Here is a 14,387-nt window from a genome sequence, read left to right as displayed (position 1 = left end):
ATTAAAACCTGATGACGTGACATGTTACAGCACAGTCAATATTGCTCAGGCCACCCTGATGCAGCATGACGTAACATTACACTAATCCTAGAATAAAATAATCATACAATAATTAAAATAAATACTGATTTGTTGAGATGTTATTGTTTGTTGTCTGCATGGGATTGCTGCATAGCAACAATGCAGTTCTGGAGACGATGTCGCAAAGTTTCATGAATTTTCAAATGTATACAAGTCTACTTGATGCAGATACATAAAAGGGAAGAACAATACATTTCCAATACTTTAACTAAGGTAAGTCCATTTTGGATGATATTTATTGAACAGCTTCCTCTAATATTCAACAGTTCATTGAAGATAAACAATTCAAAAGTGTGAGTCCAAAAGGAACTGAGAACACTAAGCATCTTAAATGATGGCAACAGCTAGTCCTATCTACAGTACAGACCTTTCATACTGGCCAGCTGACCTCTATATGAAGGAACTCTGCCTATTTATTTACGAAAGCACTACAGTAGATGTGGCTGTTAACCATTTTCCTCAAGGGTATTTTTTCTGACAACATTAAATGCAGAGAAACTCTTATTCTGATAAAAGATGTTGTTGTTCCTGATTTAGTCTATTAACGTTACTAAACTTTGGTTCAGGTGTTAACTGTCCCAGTATCCTCCATTAAAATGGAATAAAATAAGGAGGGTATTAGTCCCCTTATGCCTCTTGCTAACAAAATGTTTATCTAATAAAAATGTAGGTGGTTTATTTTTACAACAATTTTTTTTCTCAATTTAGTCTTCTACTGCTATTTATAACATGGTGTGTTACTTTGGATGACAGAGACAATTCTCAATGATGCTCTGGTCACCAAAATGTTAAACTCTACCTAAAATCCCTTTTCATTTTCCTCAAAGATGTTGGCTCAAGAAGAGATCCTGATGGGGAAATCAGGTCAAAAGAGGGATCTCAGTTTCTCTCCCTTTAGGTAAGTCTTACTAAAATTAGGCTACACATATTTTTTGAAGGTCTTCTTGTTTTCCTGTTTACTTTTTTCATTGATTCTATTTCAAAACAAACCACACAATGCAAGCTAATGCTTTTAAATATATACGTTTCCTTTGAATGTTGTGTTAATGACTGCTCAGGTGGAGAAGACAGGCAGCAAAGAACAGGAGGTTCTGCATCAATTGGATCAAGAGGATGGTGCATAAACAGGTGGAGAAGCAAATCACTGAGATAAGTTCAGAACTCCTAGACTTGTGTCATACCCTGACAGAGATTGTGTCCGAGCTTCAGAAGCTGGGAGAGGTGATGTCTGAGATTCAGGCGCTGGGAGAGATGGCGGCAGCAGCAAGAGAGAGACTCCTTAATTACATAATGCAGGAGCAAGAGGAGAGCGTCACATCATGGTGCCAAAGAATCGAGCAAGAATACATGGAGGAAAGCGAAGATGAGGAAAAAGATGAAGCGAATCCTGTGAATTTGGAGACATTAAGGTATAACCCTCTTGATACTTTCAGCCCATTCATAGTAAAGAAACCACCATCATATGAGGTAGAGTAAAGCATGGGGATTTTGTTTGATGTCCCCAGTGATAGAGACACCAGTGATGCTACTTCTGTCCCCAGCTCACCGCCAGCTATATTTGAGGAAGAGGAAAGCCAAGAAATCTCATCAGATGTTGCCATTGTAGCTGACACCAGCCGGTTAAAGAAGGGATCAGAGAAGGAGGAATACCCAAGGAATCCCTTTAATGCAAACCCCGGGTTCTCCAATGCGGGCCTCAGCTGTGAGGAGAAAAGAGTCCGAGTGGATGGAACAAAGCAGGAGGGGGAATTGCTGACGGAGAAACAATGGGAGGAATGGATGGACAAACAGGAAATGAGAGGACACCTTTATAGAGTAAAGCAAGTTGACCAACAGAATTCTGAAAAACCGGAAGAGGCGGCACGTCCTTTAGGACAGATGCAGGTGATGCAAAACCCAGAAGAGGTCAAAGCTGTGAAAAAAATGAAGACATTTTTCTTTGACCTCATGAATCCTGTTAAATTCCATAAATGGGAGAGATTCGAAGATGAGGACTAAAGAATCAGCTCAGTTTTATTATCCATTTGCCATGCTTCATAAAATATCCAAGAATTGGAGTATTTAGTACAATATTCAGAAATAAAACATTGTGCAAAACAACAACAGTCTCTCTCCCTCTCTGCAGTGTGTTGTTGGATCAGTGTGTATCAGTGTGATTTATGAGACTGTACGAGGCGGAAAATGATAGTGGGGCTTTTTCGTAACCTTTCATCCACCATATAAATGTACATTTTCCCAAATGATGTGCTATCTTCACCCCACTCCCACTTTAAAAAAAACTTGGTACATTAAGGTCTTGTGCTTTTTCAAAAACTGAGATACAACCAATAGTTCAAAAGGTAGAACAGTTCTGTTGCTAAAAATGTTTCCAAACGCCCACGTTAGCTTTCATCAAGGCAATAAAATATCAACACGCATCCATCTGAAAGACTCCCAGCTTCCTCAAAACTTTAGAAATTGTCCATCTTAAGTCTCAAAAGTTGGAGTTAAGATCTTATTCTTACATGCAATGAGTCATGAAAGAGGGTTCAGACTTATTTAAAAACACAGATGTACAGTGGAGGAAATACAGTGGGGCAAAAAAGTATTTAGTCAGCCACCAATTGTGCAAGTTCTCCCATTTAAAAAGATGAGAGAGGCCTGTAATTTTCATCATAGGTATACCTCAACTATGAGAGACAAAATGAGAAAAAAAAATCCAGAAAATCACATTGTAGGATTTTTAATGAATTAATTTCAAATTATTGTGGAAAATAAGTATTTGGTCAATAACAAAAGTTCATCTCAATACTTTGTTATATACCCTTTGTTGGCAATGACAGAGGTCAAACGTTTTCTGTAAGTCTTCACCAGGTTTTCACACACTGTTGCTGGTATTTTGGCCCATTCCTCCATGCAGATCTCCTCTAAAGCAGTGATGTTATGGGGCTGTCGCTGGGCAACACGGACTTTCAACTCCCTCCAAAGATTTTCTATGGGGTTGAGATCTGGAGACTGGCTAGGCCACTCCAGGACCTTGAAATGCTTCTTACGAAGCCACTCCTTCGTTGCCCTGGCGGTGTGTTTGGGATCATGGTCAGTGTCAGCGGCGTAGTGTGTTACTGATGGTAGCCTCTGTTACTTTGGTCCCAGCTCTCTGCAGGTCATTCACTAGGTCCCCCCGTGTGGTTCTGGGATTTTTCCTCACCGTTCTTGTGATCATTTTGACCCCACGGGGTGAGATCTTGCGTGGAGCCCCAGATCGAGGGAGATTAGCAGTGGTCTTGTATGTCTTCCATTTTCTAATAATTGCTCCCACAGTTGATTTCTTCACACCAAGCTGCTTACCTATTGCAGATTCACTTTTCCCAGCCTGGTGCAGGTCTACAATTTTGTCTCTGGTCTCCTTTGACAGCTCTTTGGTCTTGGCCATAGTGGAGTTTGGAGTATGACTGTTTGAGGTTGTGGACAGGTGTCTTTTATACTGATAACGAGTTCAAAAAGGTGCCATTAATACAGGTAACGGGTGGAGGACAGAGGAGCCTCTTAAAGAAGAAGTTACAGGTCTGTGAGAGCCAGAAATCTTGCTTGTTTGTAGGTGACCAAATACTTATTTTACCGAGGAATTTACCAATTAATTCATTAAAAATCCTACAATGTGATTTCCTGGATTTTTTTTTCTCATCCTGTCTCTCATAGTTGAAGTGTACCTATGATAAAAATTACAGGCCTCTCTCATCTTTTTAAATGGGAGAACTTGCACAATTGGTGGCTGACTAAATACTTTTTTGCCCCACTGTAACTATTTGATCCCCTGCCAATTTAGTTAGTTTACCCACTTACAAAGAAATGAACAGTCTGCCATTTTTATGGTAGGTTTATTTTAACAATGACAGACAGAATATAAAAAAATAATTTAAAAAGAGAAATTTACATTAAAAAAAAGACATGAATTGATTTGCATTTAATTGGGGGAAATAAGTATTTGATCCCCTTGCAACCAACAATTCTGGCTCCCATGGACCGTTAAATAAGTCCTCTTGGTTTAAGAAAGTACTCCTTACCTGGATCAAAGACACCTGTCAACTGAATCAATTAGTCAGATTCCAACCTATCCACAATGTGCAAGACCAGAGAGCTGTCTAAGGACATCAGGGACAAAATTGTTCTCCTGCACAAGGCTGGAAGGAGCTACAAGACCATCCGCTAGCAGCTTGATGAGAAGGAGACTGTTGGTGCCATTAGTAGAAAATGGAAGAAGCACAAAATGACCACCAATCTCCCTCGTTCTGGGGCTCCACGCAAGATCTCCCCTCGTGGGGTATCAAGGATCATGAGAAAGGTGAGGGATCAGCCAAGAACTACGCGGGAGGATCGTGTTACTGATCTAAAGTCAGCTGGGACCACAGTCACCATAAAACTATTGGTAACACACTGCGCTGTAATGGATTAAAATCCTGCAGCGCCCGCAAGGTCCCCTGCTCAAGAAGGCACATGTACAGGCCATCTGAAGTCTGCCAATGAACATCTAAATGATTCAGAGGAGGCTTGGGAGAAGGTGATGTGGTCAGATGAGACAAAATATAGATCTTTGGCATCAATTCGACATGGATAGGTCTTCCAGCACAACAATGACCCAAAACATACGGCCAAGGCAACAAAGGAGTGGCTAAATAAGAAACCTATTAAGGTGATGGACGGGCCTAGCCAGTCTCCGGACCTTCATTCAATAGAAAATCTTTGGAGGGAGCTGAAGCTTCGAGTTGCAAAGCATCAGCCTCGAAACCTGAAGGATTTGGAGAGAATCTGCAGAGAGGAGTGGACCAAAATCCCTCCTGAGATGTGCCGCTCTAACATGGTGACTAACCACAAGAAACGTCTGACCTCTGTGTTGCCCAACAAGGGTTTCTCCACCAAGATCTAAGTTGTGTTTTGCAAGGGGATCAAATACTTATTTCCCCCAATTAAATGCAAATTAATTGATATCTTTTTTTTAATGTACATTTCTGTTGTTTTTTTTTTTATATTCTGTCTCTCAATGACAAAATAAACATACCATCAAAATTACAGACTGTTCTTTTATTTTTAAGAGAGTAAACTAACTAAATTGGCACGGGATCAAATACTTATTTCCCCCACTGTATACTTTTGATTCATTCAATCAATTAATTAATAAATAAATGTAAATTACCTCTTAAAATAGGAGGGAGGATTTTCTAGTTGGTGCTCCAAGCAGGAAAAATATGAGCACAGCAATAGGCAAGCTAATAACACAGGCTCTGTGTAGTTGAGGAGAAACGCAGCAGGAAAGCTTCCAGGCTTCTGCAGTGCTCAGAAAGCAGTCCAAGATATGGGATTAAGTATAGCGCCACACACATTGGACTGGTGTCAACATTCACTTGTATCATACGTAACCTTAAGTAGTACACACAAATAAAACGCAAGTGAAGATTCACATATATATATATACATTATAAACAAAATACAGTTGATCATCTCCTTTCATTGTGCTCACCACCTCCCTCTTTGCGATGAAACTTGTACATAACAAATTGTGATATTTAAATGTACATGAGATATACGGTGGTCAATTCAGCAAGGAGGTGTACATAACATGAAACATAATCTAGTATATTAAAACAGCAAAAATGTATTAAAACAGCAAAAATAACACTAAAACTAACTCCTGAGCTTACAGCCCGTTTGACTGCAAACTAGTTTGATAAACAAAATACAAAAGGTGAGGTTAAACCACCAATAAAAGGGGGGGGGGAAGGAAGTGCAGTCATGCTTTTTATATTCATTAAAGTTACCTTACCTCACCTCCATAAAGAGACTATGATTTACGCATGATTGATGCCCAATAACTTTAACTTTTTTTAAAGCAATTTTACAAATGCCTCTTCATCTCAAGAGAGTGCAGAGTATGCAGAAAGTGGCCTTGGTTTGATATTAATGGAGGTTAAGCATCACATCCATCCAGCTAGCCAGCATCTATAATCACTCCCTGCCAAGCCGCCGCCTGTCTTCTCTCCAGAGATCCGCATCAGCACCAGCAGGTGGCACTAAATACCTATCAAGCTCCAGCCAAATTCAGCAGCAAGACCAGCAGTGCTAGAGAGGAGAGCACATGATGCAGGCCCTTCCTATAGTAAGATAAACACCAATTTAATTCTGACAGATTCAGGCTGAGATGACCATCAGCTGATCCTCAGGCTGCATGTAGAGACAGAATGAAAGCTGTGAAATACTGGAATGATGTTGATGTCTGTTATTTTCTCTGCTGTGGATAACACTTTGCTAATTTGATAATCATGTGCCAGACTGCTCTCACACAGTCAGAGCCCTGAATTAAACCATACCCAGTGAAGATGAGCTTCACACAGACACCACAACCTCATGACCGTTAAGGGACTGTTTTACTCTGATGTAAGACACTTTGTTGGGATTCATCTAATGCCCTGAATTCAGAAGACCTATAAAACAATGTAGGCAGACGGAGAGCAAACACCTAAAATATGAAAATACAGCGAGAATTGAGTTTATTCTCAGTTGTCTATCATAGTCAACTCTAAAGGTCATGACTGTGAGTGAAAAGACAGATATTGGGTGGAACATAACTTAAAGACTTAAAGACACATTACACCGTCACAGGCTAGCTATAAAAGACATTATTAATCCATAATTAAGTGCACATATTCAGTTTGAACACTCTTTGGCTAAATAATTGTCAGCTGTCTCAGTGTCCGTGAAGTATTTCCTGTATCCTCTCTGTCCTTTAAAACATCCCACAGACTGATATAGGCTTAATTGGCTGGCTGTATCACTGAGCACTGACCTTAAATTAGCCCTACAACATCACCACGCACGCACGCACGCACACACACACAAACGCGCACACACACGCACACACACACACACACACAAACACACACACACACACACACACACACACACACACACACACACACACACACACACACTTTCTCTCTATGATGTGAAATGACACCAACCTAAAAAAACTCATGTTTAAAATCACAGCAATGTAAGACTCATAGAGTTCATAAAAGTTATGTGACTATCTGTATCATACACACTATTACATACGTTATCATTCAGGTTAAATGATGTCACAGAACAGCACTCTTTCGGTGTCAGCAACCACTGTTATTCTCATTACATCCGACAAGCAGGGAACACAACAAACCTCACAATTATGAGGTGCATCCTTCCACCACACCAATGTATCAGGACAGCAGCAGTCATGTCTGCAGGCTGGCTGTCTGCTCCATGTTCACAAGCTAGCAGGCAAATAATCTAAAAGCAACCCTGAAGCCTGAATCTCTTTCGTCACCTTTGTGAGAAGATTGAATGCGCCACGTTGTCTTAACTGTTGTGTATGACCTCAATGTTTAATGTCAGGGGTAAAAGAAAAACAGGAAGGGCTGGAAGTTAGCAACTCTCATTGTTGATTGTATTTAAGTGATATTGTTTATATATTGTCTCTTATCCAGGTAAAAAAAAATACTGTAACTTCACGTTTATTGTTGTAGCATATAATATTTAGTTACATTCAGTGTATATTTGTTTGATCCTGACCTATTTACTATACATGAGCTACACTATGCTTTGCTTAGTGGTGAAAGTAAGGATGTTACAGTCAACTGAACAATAAACCAAACACAATCTGATGCACAAAAAGGAAAGCAATCCATAAGTCAAAAGCATTAATTGACACACAAACTCAACTTTAAATCACCTCAAACCTAGATTCAACCTTTCACATGTGGGGAAAATCAAAAATGTCAAGAAAGAAATTCAAGCAGTGCTGTCCCTTTGTCTCATCCACCAAACACCAAAAAAAACACCAATAAGTAAATGATTCTTTAAGAAAAGACTCCTAGGAAACTGAAATAAGTACAGCTTCTTCTTATGGTGCCCATTTGTATTTGGAACGTTCTAGTGGGCAGTTTTTCACAGCTAGTGGCACTGCAGTGATAATTGGCAGGCAGTAAAGTTGTTCTCTAAATCAATCAGGCTTAAAGCTGTTCACATCCACTTTCTGTAACGACATGAACCACTGATTACTGCATGGCTTTGAAGAGCAATATAATAAAAAACATTGGATGAGGAAGTAAAGAAATGACTTCCCTTTGTATTTCCCAATCTCACTGGCCACACTACCCGTCCTTCAGCAAGCCTCAAACAGCCTCTTCCTGTTGCTTTCTCTCTGGATCCATACAGTGGCTGTTCAACTGATTACGATGACTTGCTAGGAAACCCCAAGGAAACACACTGATGCTCCCTTGAGTTTCAAGGGCTTGTCAAAATGTACAATTGTGATCTGCTAACAAGAGGGCAAGAGTTCTGTGTTATGAAATATTAAAGTATTTTAGACCTAAATGTGTTTATCAGTAACAGTGATACAAGTGCAATTGCAGTGCCCTATTTGTGTCCTATTTTTGTTTGGCCTCATTAAGCAAAGCTCATGTTCACAACTTTAGGTCCAGTGTAACTTGGTTTATGTTATAACAGCACATTTTTAACAGCAGATCTGACAAAATGATTTAGATATCATAGCAAAGGTGTTATTAGGCATCTCATTGTATTCAGCATAATGCCAATATTCAGGGAGAATCTATAGAGAAGATAATTCTTTAATCAGTCAGAGCTGAGCGATGAACTTACTCTTTCAATTCATTTGAATATATGGTTAAGGAAAATGCTCAAAATAAACTAGATTTTCACTTCAACCATGGTAAACGCAGTGAGGAAATGCCAGCGCTTCCCTAAGTTACCATATTTATGTCAAACAGGAGTTTACTACATTGATTTTGTAGTAAAAACTAATTTCGTAATCCCAATCATTACAGAGATGCAGACCACTGTCAGGCTATTTTGTTTAGTAACGGTTTGGTAGATGTTTCCCAAATATGCTAATGTGAAACTCATGAGGTTTCATAGTGACAATTCGAGTCAGGGTTTTTTATCCAACAAAATGAACATATATTTTAAAAATGAAGAGACCACTCCACATTTTTCTTAAATCTTTATCTCTACATGTATGGCAGCCATTCCAGTGTCTGTTGAATCCCAACACAGAGAAATGTTGTCAGTAGTTTATAGAGCACAATAAAAATAAATAAAACTATTTTACCTCGAGTGTGTGTGTGTGTGTGTGTGTGTGTGTGTGTGTGTGTGTGTGTGTGTGTGTGTGTGTGTGTGTGTGTGTGTGTGTGTGTGTGTGTGTGTGTGTGTGTTTAAAAAAGGTATAACATACACTGCACAGGAAACACAACAGCCCGTGTCATCAACTGGAATAATGGGAGGCACACTGTCCACGTCTTATTAGGCAGTACATCAAATGCACAGCCATGCTCCACATCCAGCCTATGACTCAGAGACTATTGGGACAGCTTCATCAACGCTGACGGAACGCTCATTTGCAAATATTCAACATCCACTCACCACTGAGGAAGTGGAGTCTACATTGAGTTGCAAATGATCTGTGTGTAATTAGCATGAGGAGCAGGAAAAACACCAACAGCCTTTGGTCACAGTGTTTTGTGGTCCGGAAAGAATGACCACAGCCCACCTGTGCCATATTATTGTTGTCCGTTTGCTGTCCGTCTGCCTGGGTTTTATCCTCGTTTTCATCATTTACACTCAACCCACTTATAAAAGCTGTCGTAGCTCCGTTGCTAGGTTGTTAAATTTCAAGAGTGTCAGGGTTTGAGAGAGACACAATAACTAGCAGATAGAGAAGCTTTGTTTGGGCTCTTAAACAAAAAAATTGTCAGTCAGCGTATCCCTTCATTCAAACAACAACTACTATCTGTTTCTAGAGGATCAACACATATCATAGCAGGCTTTTGTTGAGGGCTACATGTAATTTGACCCTCCTCGCTTAACATACACACATAAACAGACCCACACAAAGGCTCCTATGCTGACTAAGCCACCACTGGAATCAGTGATGATTAATCTATGTGGGAGGGTAGCATTAAGAGTAAAAAAGCCAAGTCCCTGGCTCCATATATTGATTTAAAGGTTGATCCCCCTCTACATGCCCTCAATACACTGACTGAAAATCATGTGTGCCACTACTTTTGGCCTTTTTTAATTTATGTGTGAATGCTTGATCAATATCCTTTTCTCTCTATGTGAAATGCTGCCATTCATAAAGGGACGTTCTACACTACCCCAGTCATTCAGCAGTCTACAGCATCTTCCTCAACCTTGTTTACAATGACACTCAAGAGTTTCAGACAGGTGCGAGTGTGGGTGTGTATGTCTGTGTACATATTATTTGTGTATGCATGTGCTTGTGAATGTGTGTATACTAGATTGGCGGAGATTGCCGAGACAAACGCTCCAGGGTAACACAATGTCAGTGCAGACATCCCATCATGCAATTCACAGGCTGTTCCTCTGACAGGCAGGGGAACATTTTGGATTTTTCCTACAAAAGCTCTCGTAAAAGGGAAGATTACCCTATCAGGGAGGCCAATGGATCAGAGAAAGGGAATGGGATATAGATTAGGGAGTTAGAGACAATGCAGGTAAGATTCAACATTCAAGAAGCATTATTTATCCCGAGGGAAATTGCAACAGTTGCAGGACAAAGTGAGAGGTAAAATCAAACTAACATAAAATAAACTAAGTAAGAACTAAGTAAAAGCAATAAAATTACAGTTAATACATAGGTATATACAATAAACAACAATACGCACTGTGCAATTTAGCAGCATATAAAAATAAAATAAGTATAAACTAAATAAAGTGATACATTGGAATTGGATAAAGTGACATGTTGGCCTCAGGACGCAGTGTCTCCACTGTCCCTCTGACCTGAGGTAGATAAGTTAAACAGTCTGATGGCCACAGGAAGGAAGGACTTACTTTGGCGTTCTGTCAAAAGGTTACTTATCACTTAAAGACACACAGTCCTGAAGAGTGATGTAAGGAAGGAAAAATAAAAAGTTTGTTGGTTTAGTTTTTGACGTTGCTGCAGGAATAATTCAGAATGACAGACCGACATTGACCATAATGAAAATAGAGTAAAAGGTTTCTGCTTATCAGGTGAGAGTTCATCAGACTATTGAACTTAGTGCTGAAAGGTTTAGCTGACAGTTAAACATGTATTCACTGTAATAGTCAGTTTGAGGATCGACAACTTCCCTGTGTTTGATAGACTGATTGGCTGTGTTGTAGTGTTGTTTAGACAAAACAGGAACTTGAAAGACAATCATTAAGCATATTGTTAAACCATTTTTTACAGAACTTGATTGTCATATTACATTTTGTATGTCATGGTACAATGGAGTTTCCTTTTTGACTGCTTGCTTGTTACTTCCTTTAGCTTTGATTTTCTCTTTCCTCCACTTTTACCAAGCAGGAACGCAATCAATACTTGATTAATGACACTAAACTTTTACAGCATAAAAGTGCTATAACTACAACGTAGAGTTAAAGAGGAGAAGAAGAGCATTTGAGTCAAGTTTTACTCTGAAATTATAAATTAAAATGTGTAAAAAATCTGTTGAGACATTGCAATGTCTAGAGGCACAAAAAAAAAAGGCTATGAAATGTTTAATATTTTTCCAGGATATTAAGCACAAAAGCAATGAGGGCACAATGTGCTGGGAGGTCACAAGTACACAGGAGGGCTAACAGATAGAAACTCACCACCATTCATACATAGAGCTACGTTATTTTGATGCACCCAACTAGCACATCTTCAAATGCTGACAACTCAGCACAGACAAAGCTGAAACAAAGAGACCAAGCATATACCTTCTGGCTCGTAGGAGACACTGTATCAAGAGCAACACCTCCTTAAACATAAATTAAATCAGCATTTGCTGCTCACCATTGCACTTGTCTAGAGATAAAACCACTCATACACTCTATCATAGGTCGTTCACAGATTGTAATGGCAGTGAAAGAGGGAACTCAGGTGTGTAGGAGGCACTACAACACACTTAATCACAAAGTGAGAGCAAAAACCCATCAACATCCCCAAATGGTGTCAGTCAATGTGAGAATGTTCACGATGCCCAGACAGCTTCGACGGCAGCATCAATCATGTGCTTGTCAGTACATGCGTGTTACAACCGATGGTCCCCTGGGCTGCAATAAATCCTAATTTGAGCTGCCATCAGGACACTTCAAAACGAGGACGCAGGCTGTTTCCGAGTGGCCATGATGCTGTTCTAACAACAAAACAAGGGAGACACTTGATCCTACAGGACATCCAAACATTGCTCATTTTGTGATATACGTGTCACTGCAGAATCTAAAGAGCCTGGTCTTGCCAGCAAAAATATTACAAGGGGATTTTTAATTTTGTCAGCAAACAATGAGGTGCACTACATTTTCACAAACTGTTTTCACATGTATGGCCCTCAAACCAAGGAATAGGCTTGAAACGTGCTCAGATTTTCACTATTTTTCCCATTGTGAAAATGCGTAACGAGGATTGGTATGAGTGTACCTGAAATTAGGGTATTCTGAAATGAGCTTTTAGCTATAATCTGGCATATAACATCTTTATTCTTTGAGATTAATGTATTTTTATGCATATTCCTTGTTCATTAAAGACATAATAATAACAGCATTTATGAATCACAATGGCGCTATCGAAGCTGGGTCAAGAGAAGCAGTTCATAAATATTTAAACGACTCACAACTTACCACAACTCAATAGCTCAAGATAAAAAAATTCATGCCTAATTACTAAACTAGTATTTGTTCAGATTCACTATTCAAAAACTTAACTCGCCAAGATAAAGGATAAAGCACTTATAAAAGCCATGTTCTTTTAAAATCAAGTGTGCCATACAGTATATGGTATATGCACAAAACATTAGGCTACTATTCACCCTGTCTGTGAAACAATTTCCACAATGAAATATCCAGACATACTTTACATCTGATATATTTACCATTGGACTGTGAACATATCGCCTCTGTGACACAAAAACCTACTTACCTGGTTTGTAAGTGTTAAATATTTTATAGAACCTCATATGAGCTGAGCACAAGAAACGGAGAGGTATGAAGACATGACTGAGAAGAACTGCAAGCAAACTAAAGCCCAAATACAGCACAAAATACAAACTTTCTTGCTCAAAAAGCCTCTTTTGTTTTTGCTCAGATATATATCTTTCACTAAAAGATGTCAAAATACACTAGCCATGTTGAACACAGTCAAAAACAAATTGCATATTCATAGGAAAAGAAGGCTTCTAGCAATAGAAAACTCAGTTATACCATATGATTACATTGAAACAAAAAGTTACAACATAACTTATTAAAGATGATTAGAAAAGGTGACAAGCTGCACTATGAGCTTGATCCAATGCACCATTATGTCAATTTCACAGTTTTTTGGGATTGTGTAATGTCTTTGATATTACATCCTACAATGCAGCTGTTGAGCATATGACAATAAAACCTTTGAATGTTTTAACTTGATGTCCAGTTTATGAGGCTGCTAGTCTGAGATGCTGCCAATGCCATACCCAGGGCCCATATTACTCTCCTACCATAGGTAACGACACATCACATGTATAAATATACCAAAGGCAACGCAGGCAGAAGAGGAGAGTAGTGCACACAAGACTGTAACGCTACCAGCACACACAAAATCGAATAGGCCTGGTTGATAGATAAACAATGCCAAAGCTTCACTCACCATTAAACATGTTGGATGTCCTGGGTTGTCTTTCAAAAGACAGCTGCACTAACTGGGCCTTCCCTGTTTGAAGTATGGCTCATGGGTGTTTGGTGGTGAACAAAAGTCGGGCCATGTTTCACTCGCAGAAACAGGCTGGGGAATTTGATACCACCAGAAAGTTAAGATACAATAAATAATGCTGGGGGTAAATAATAAGTAGCAAATACCTGGTGTCAAGCACTCACAAACTGTTTTCATCTAGAGTGAGTGGGTAACGCGTTGAACGGATTTGGTTCGGTAATATCGCAAAAGTTCCGGACAGACGCAGCCATTGGGAAAGAAGGACGGTTTCACGGTAACGTAATGACAACATGTATGCTAACCAACGGGCAATCTCCGGGGTTGAGCAGTGAAACACATAAGGAAGTGCCAAAAAACTGCAGTTCATCGAATGGCCGCGTGGCCTGGCTCCAAAACAGAGCAATTTACATAGACCCCCCATGTTAAAATGCCAATTATTACAGCAGAAATAAACATGTTGACAGCGTGGTACAAAAATAGCTTTTGGTCTCTATAGCTAATTTCCCTATTCATGACAACTGTTATATTAAGGCTAAATTTATGCATAATTAAGGGTGAGGTCGCT

At 39.4% G+C, this 14,387-nt stretch overlaps 1 protein-coding gene across 5 annotated transcripts in view; it reads right to left on the bottom strand.

Moving 5' to 3' along the window:
- Nucleotides 1-14,387, bottom strand: part of mctp1a (multiple C2 domains, transmembrane 1a) — a 134,538-nt gene that overhangs the window by 115,080 nt on the left and 5,071 nt on the right. The window contains exon 1 of one of the 5 annotated variants that reach the window (XM_063896738.1): nt 13,760-13,872. The exons of the other annotated variants lie outside the window; for them this stretch is intronic. Coding sequence (XP_063752808.1) covers nt 13,760-13,762 — 3 coding nt within the window. The 5' untranslated portion in view covers nt 13,763-13,872. Of the gene's footprint in view, nt 1-13,759; nt 13,873-14,387 lie in introns of those variants that run through there. 5 annotated transcript variants of the gene reach the window in all.

This window comes from Eleginops maclovinus, chromosome 12 (assembly GCF_036324505.1).
Source record: "Eleginops maclovinus isolate JMC-PN-2008 ecotype Puerto Natales chromosome 12, JC_Emac_rtc_rv5, whole genome shotgun sequence".
NCBI classification, from domain to species: domain Eukaryota; kingdom Metazoa; phylum Chordata; class Actinopteri; order Perciformes; family Eleginopidae; genus Eleginops; species Eleginops maclovinus.
This window is presented reverse-complemented; position numbering and strand designations above follow the sequence as displayed.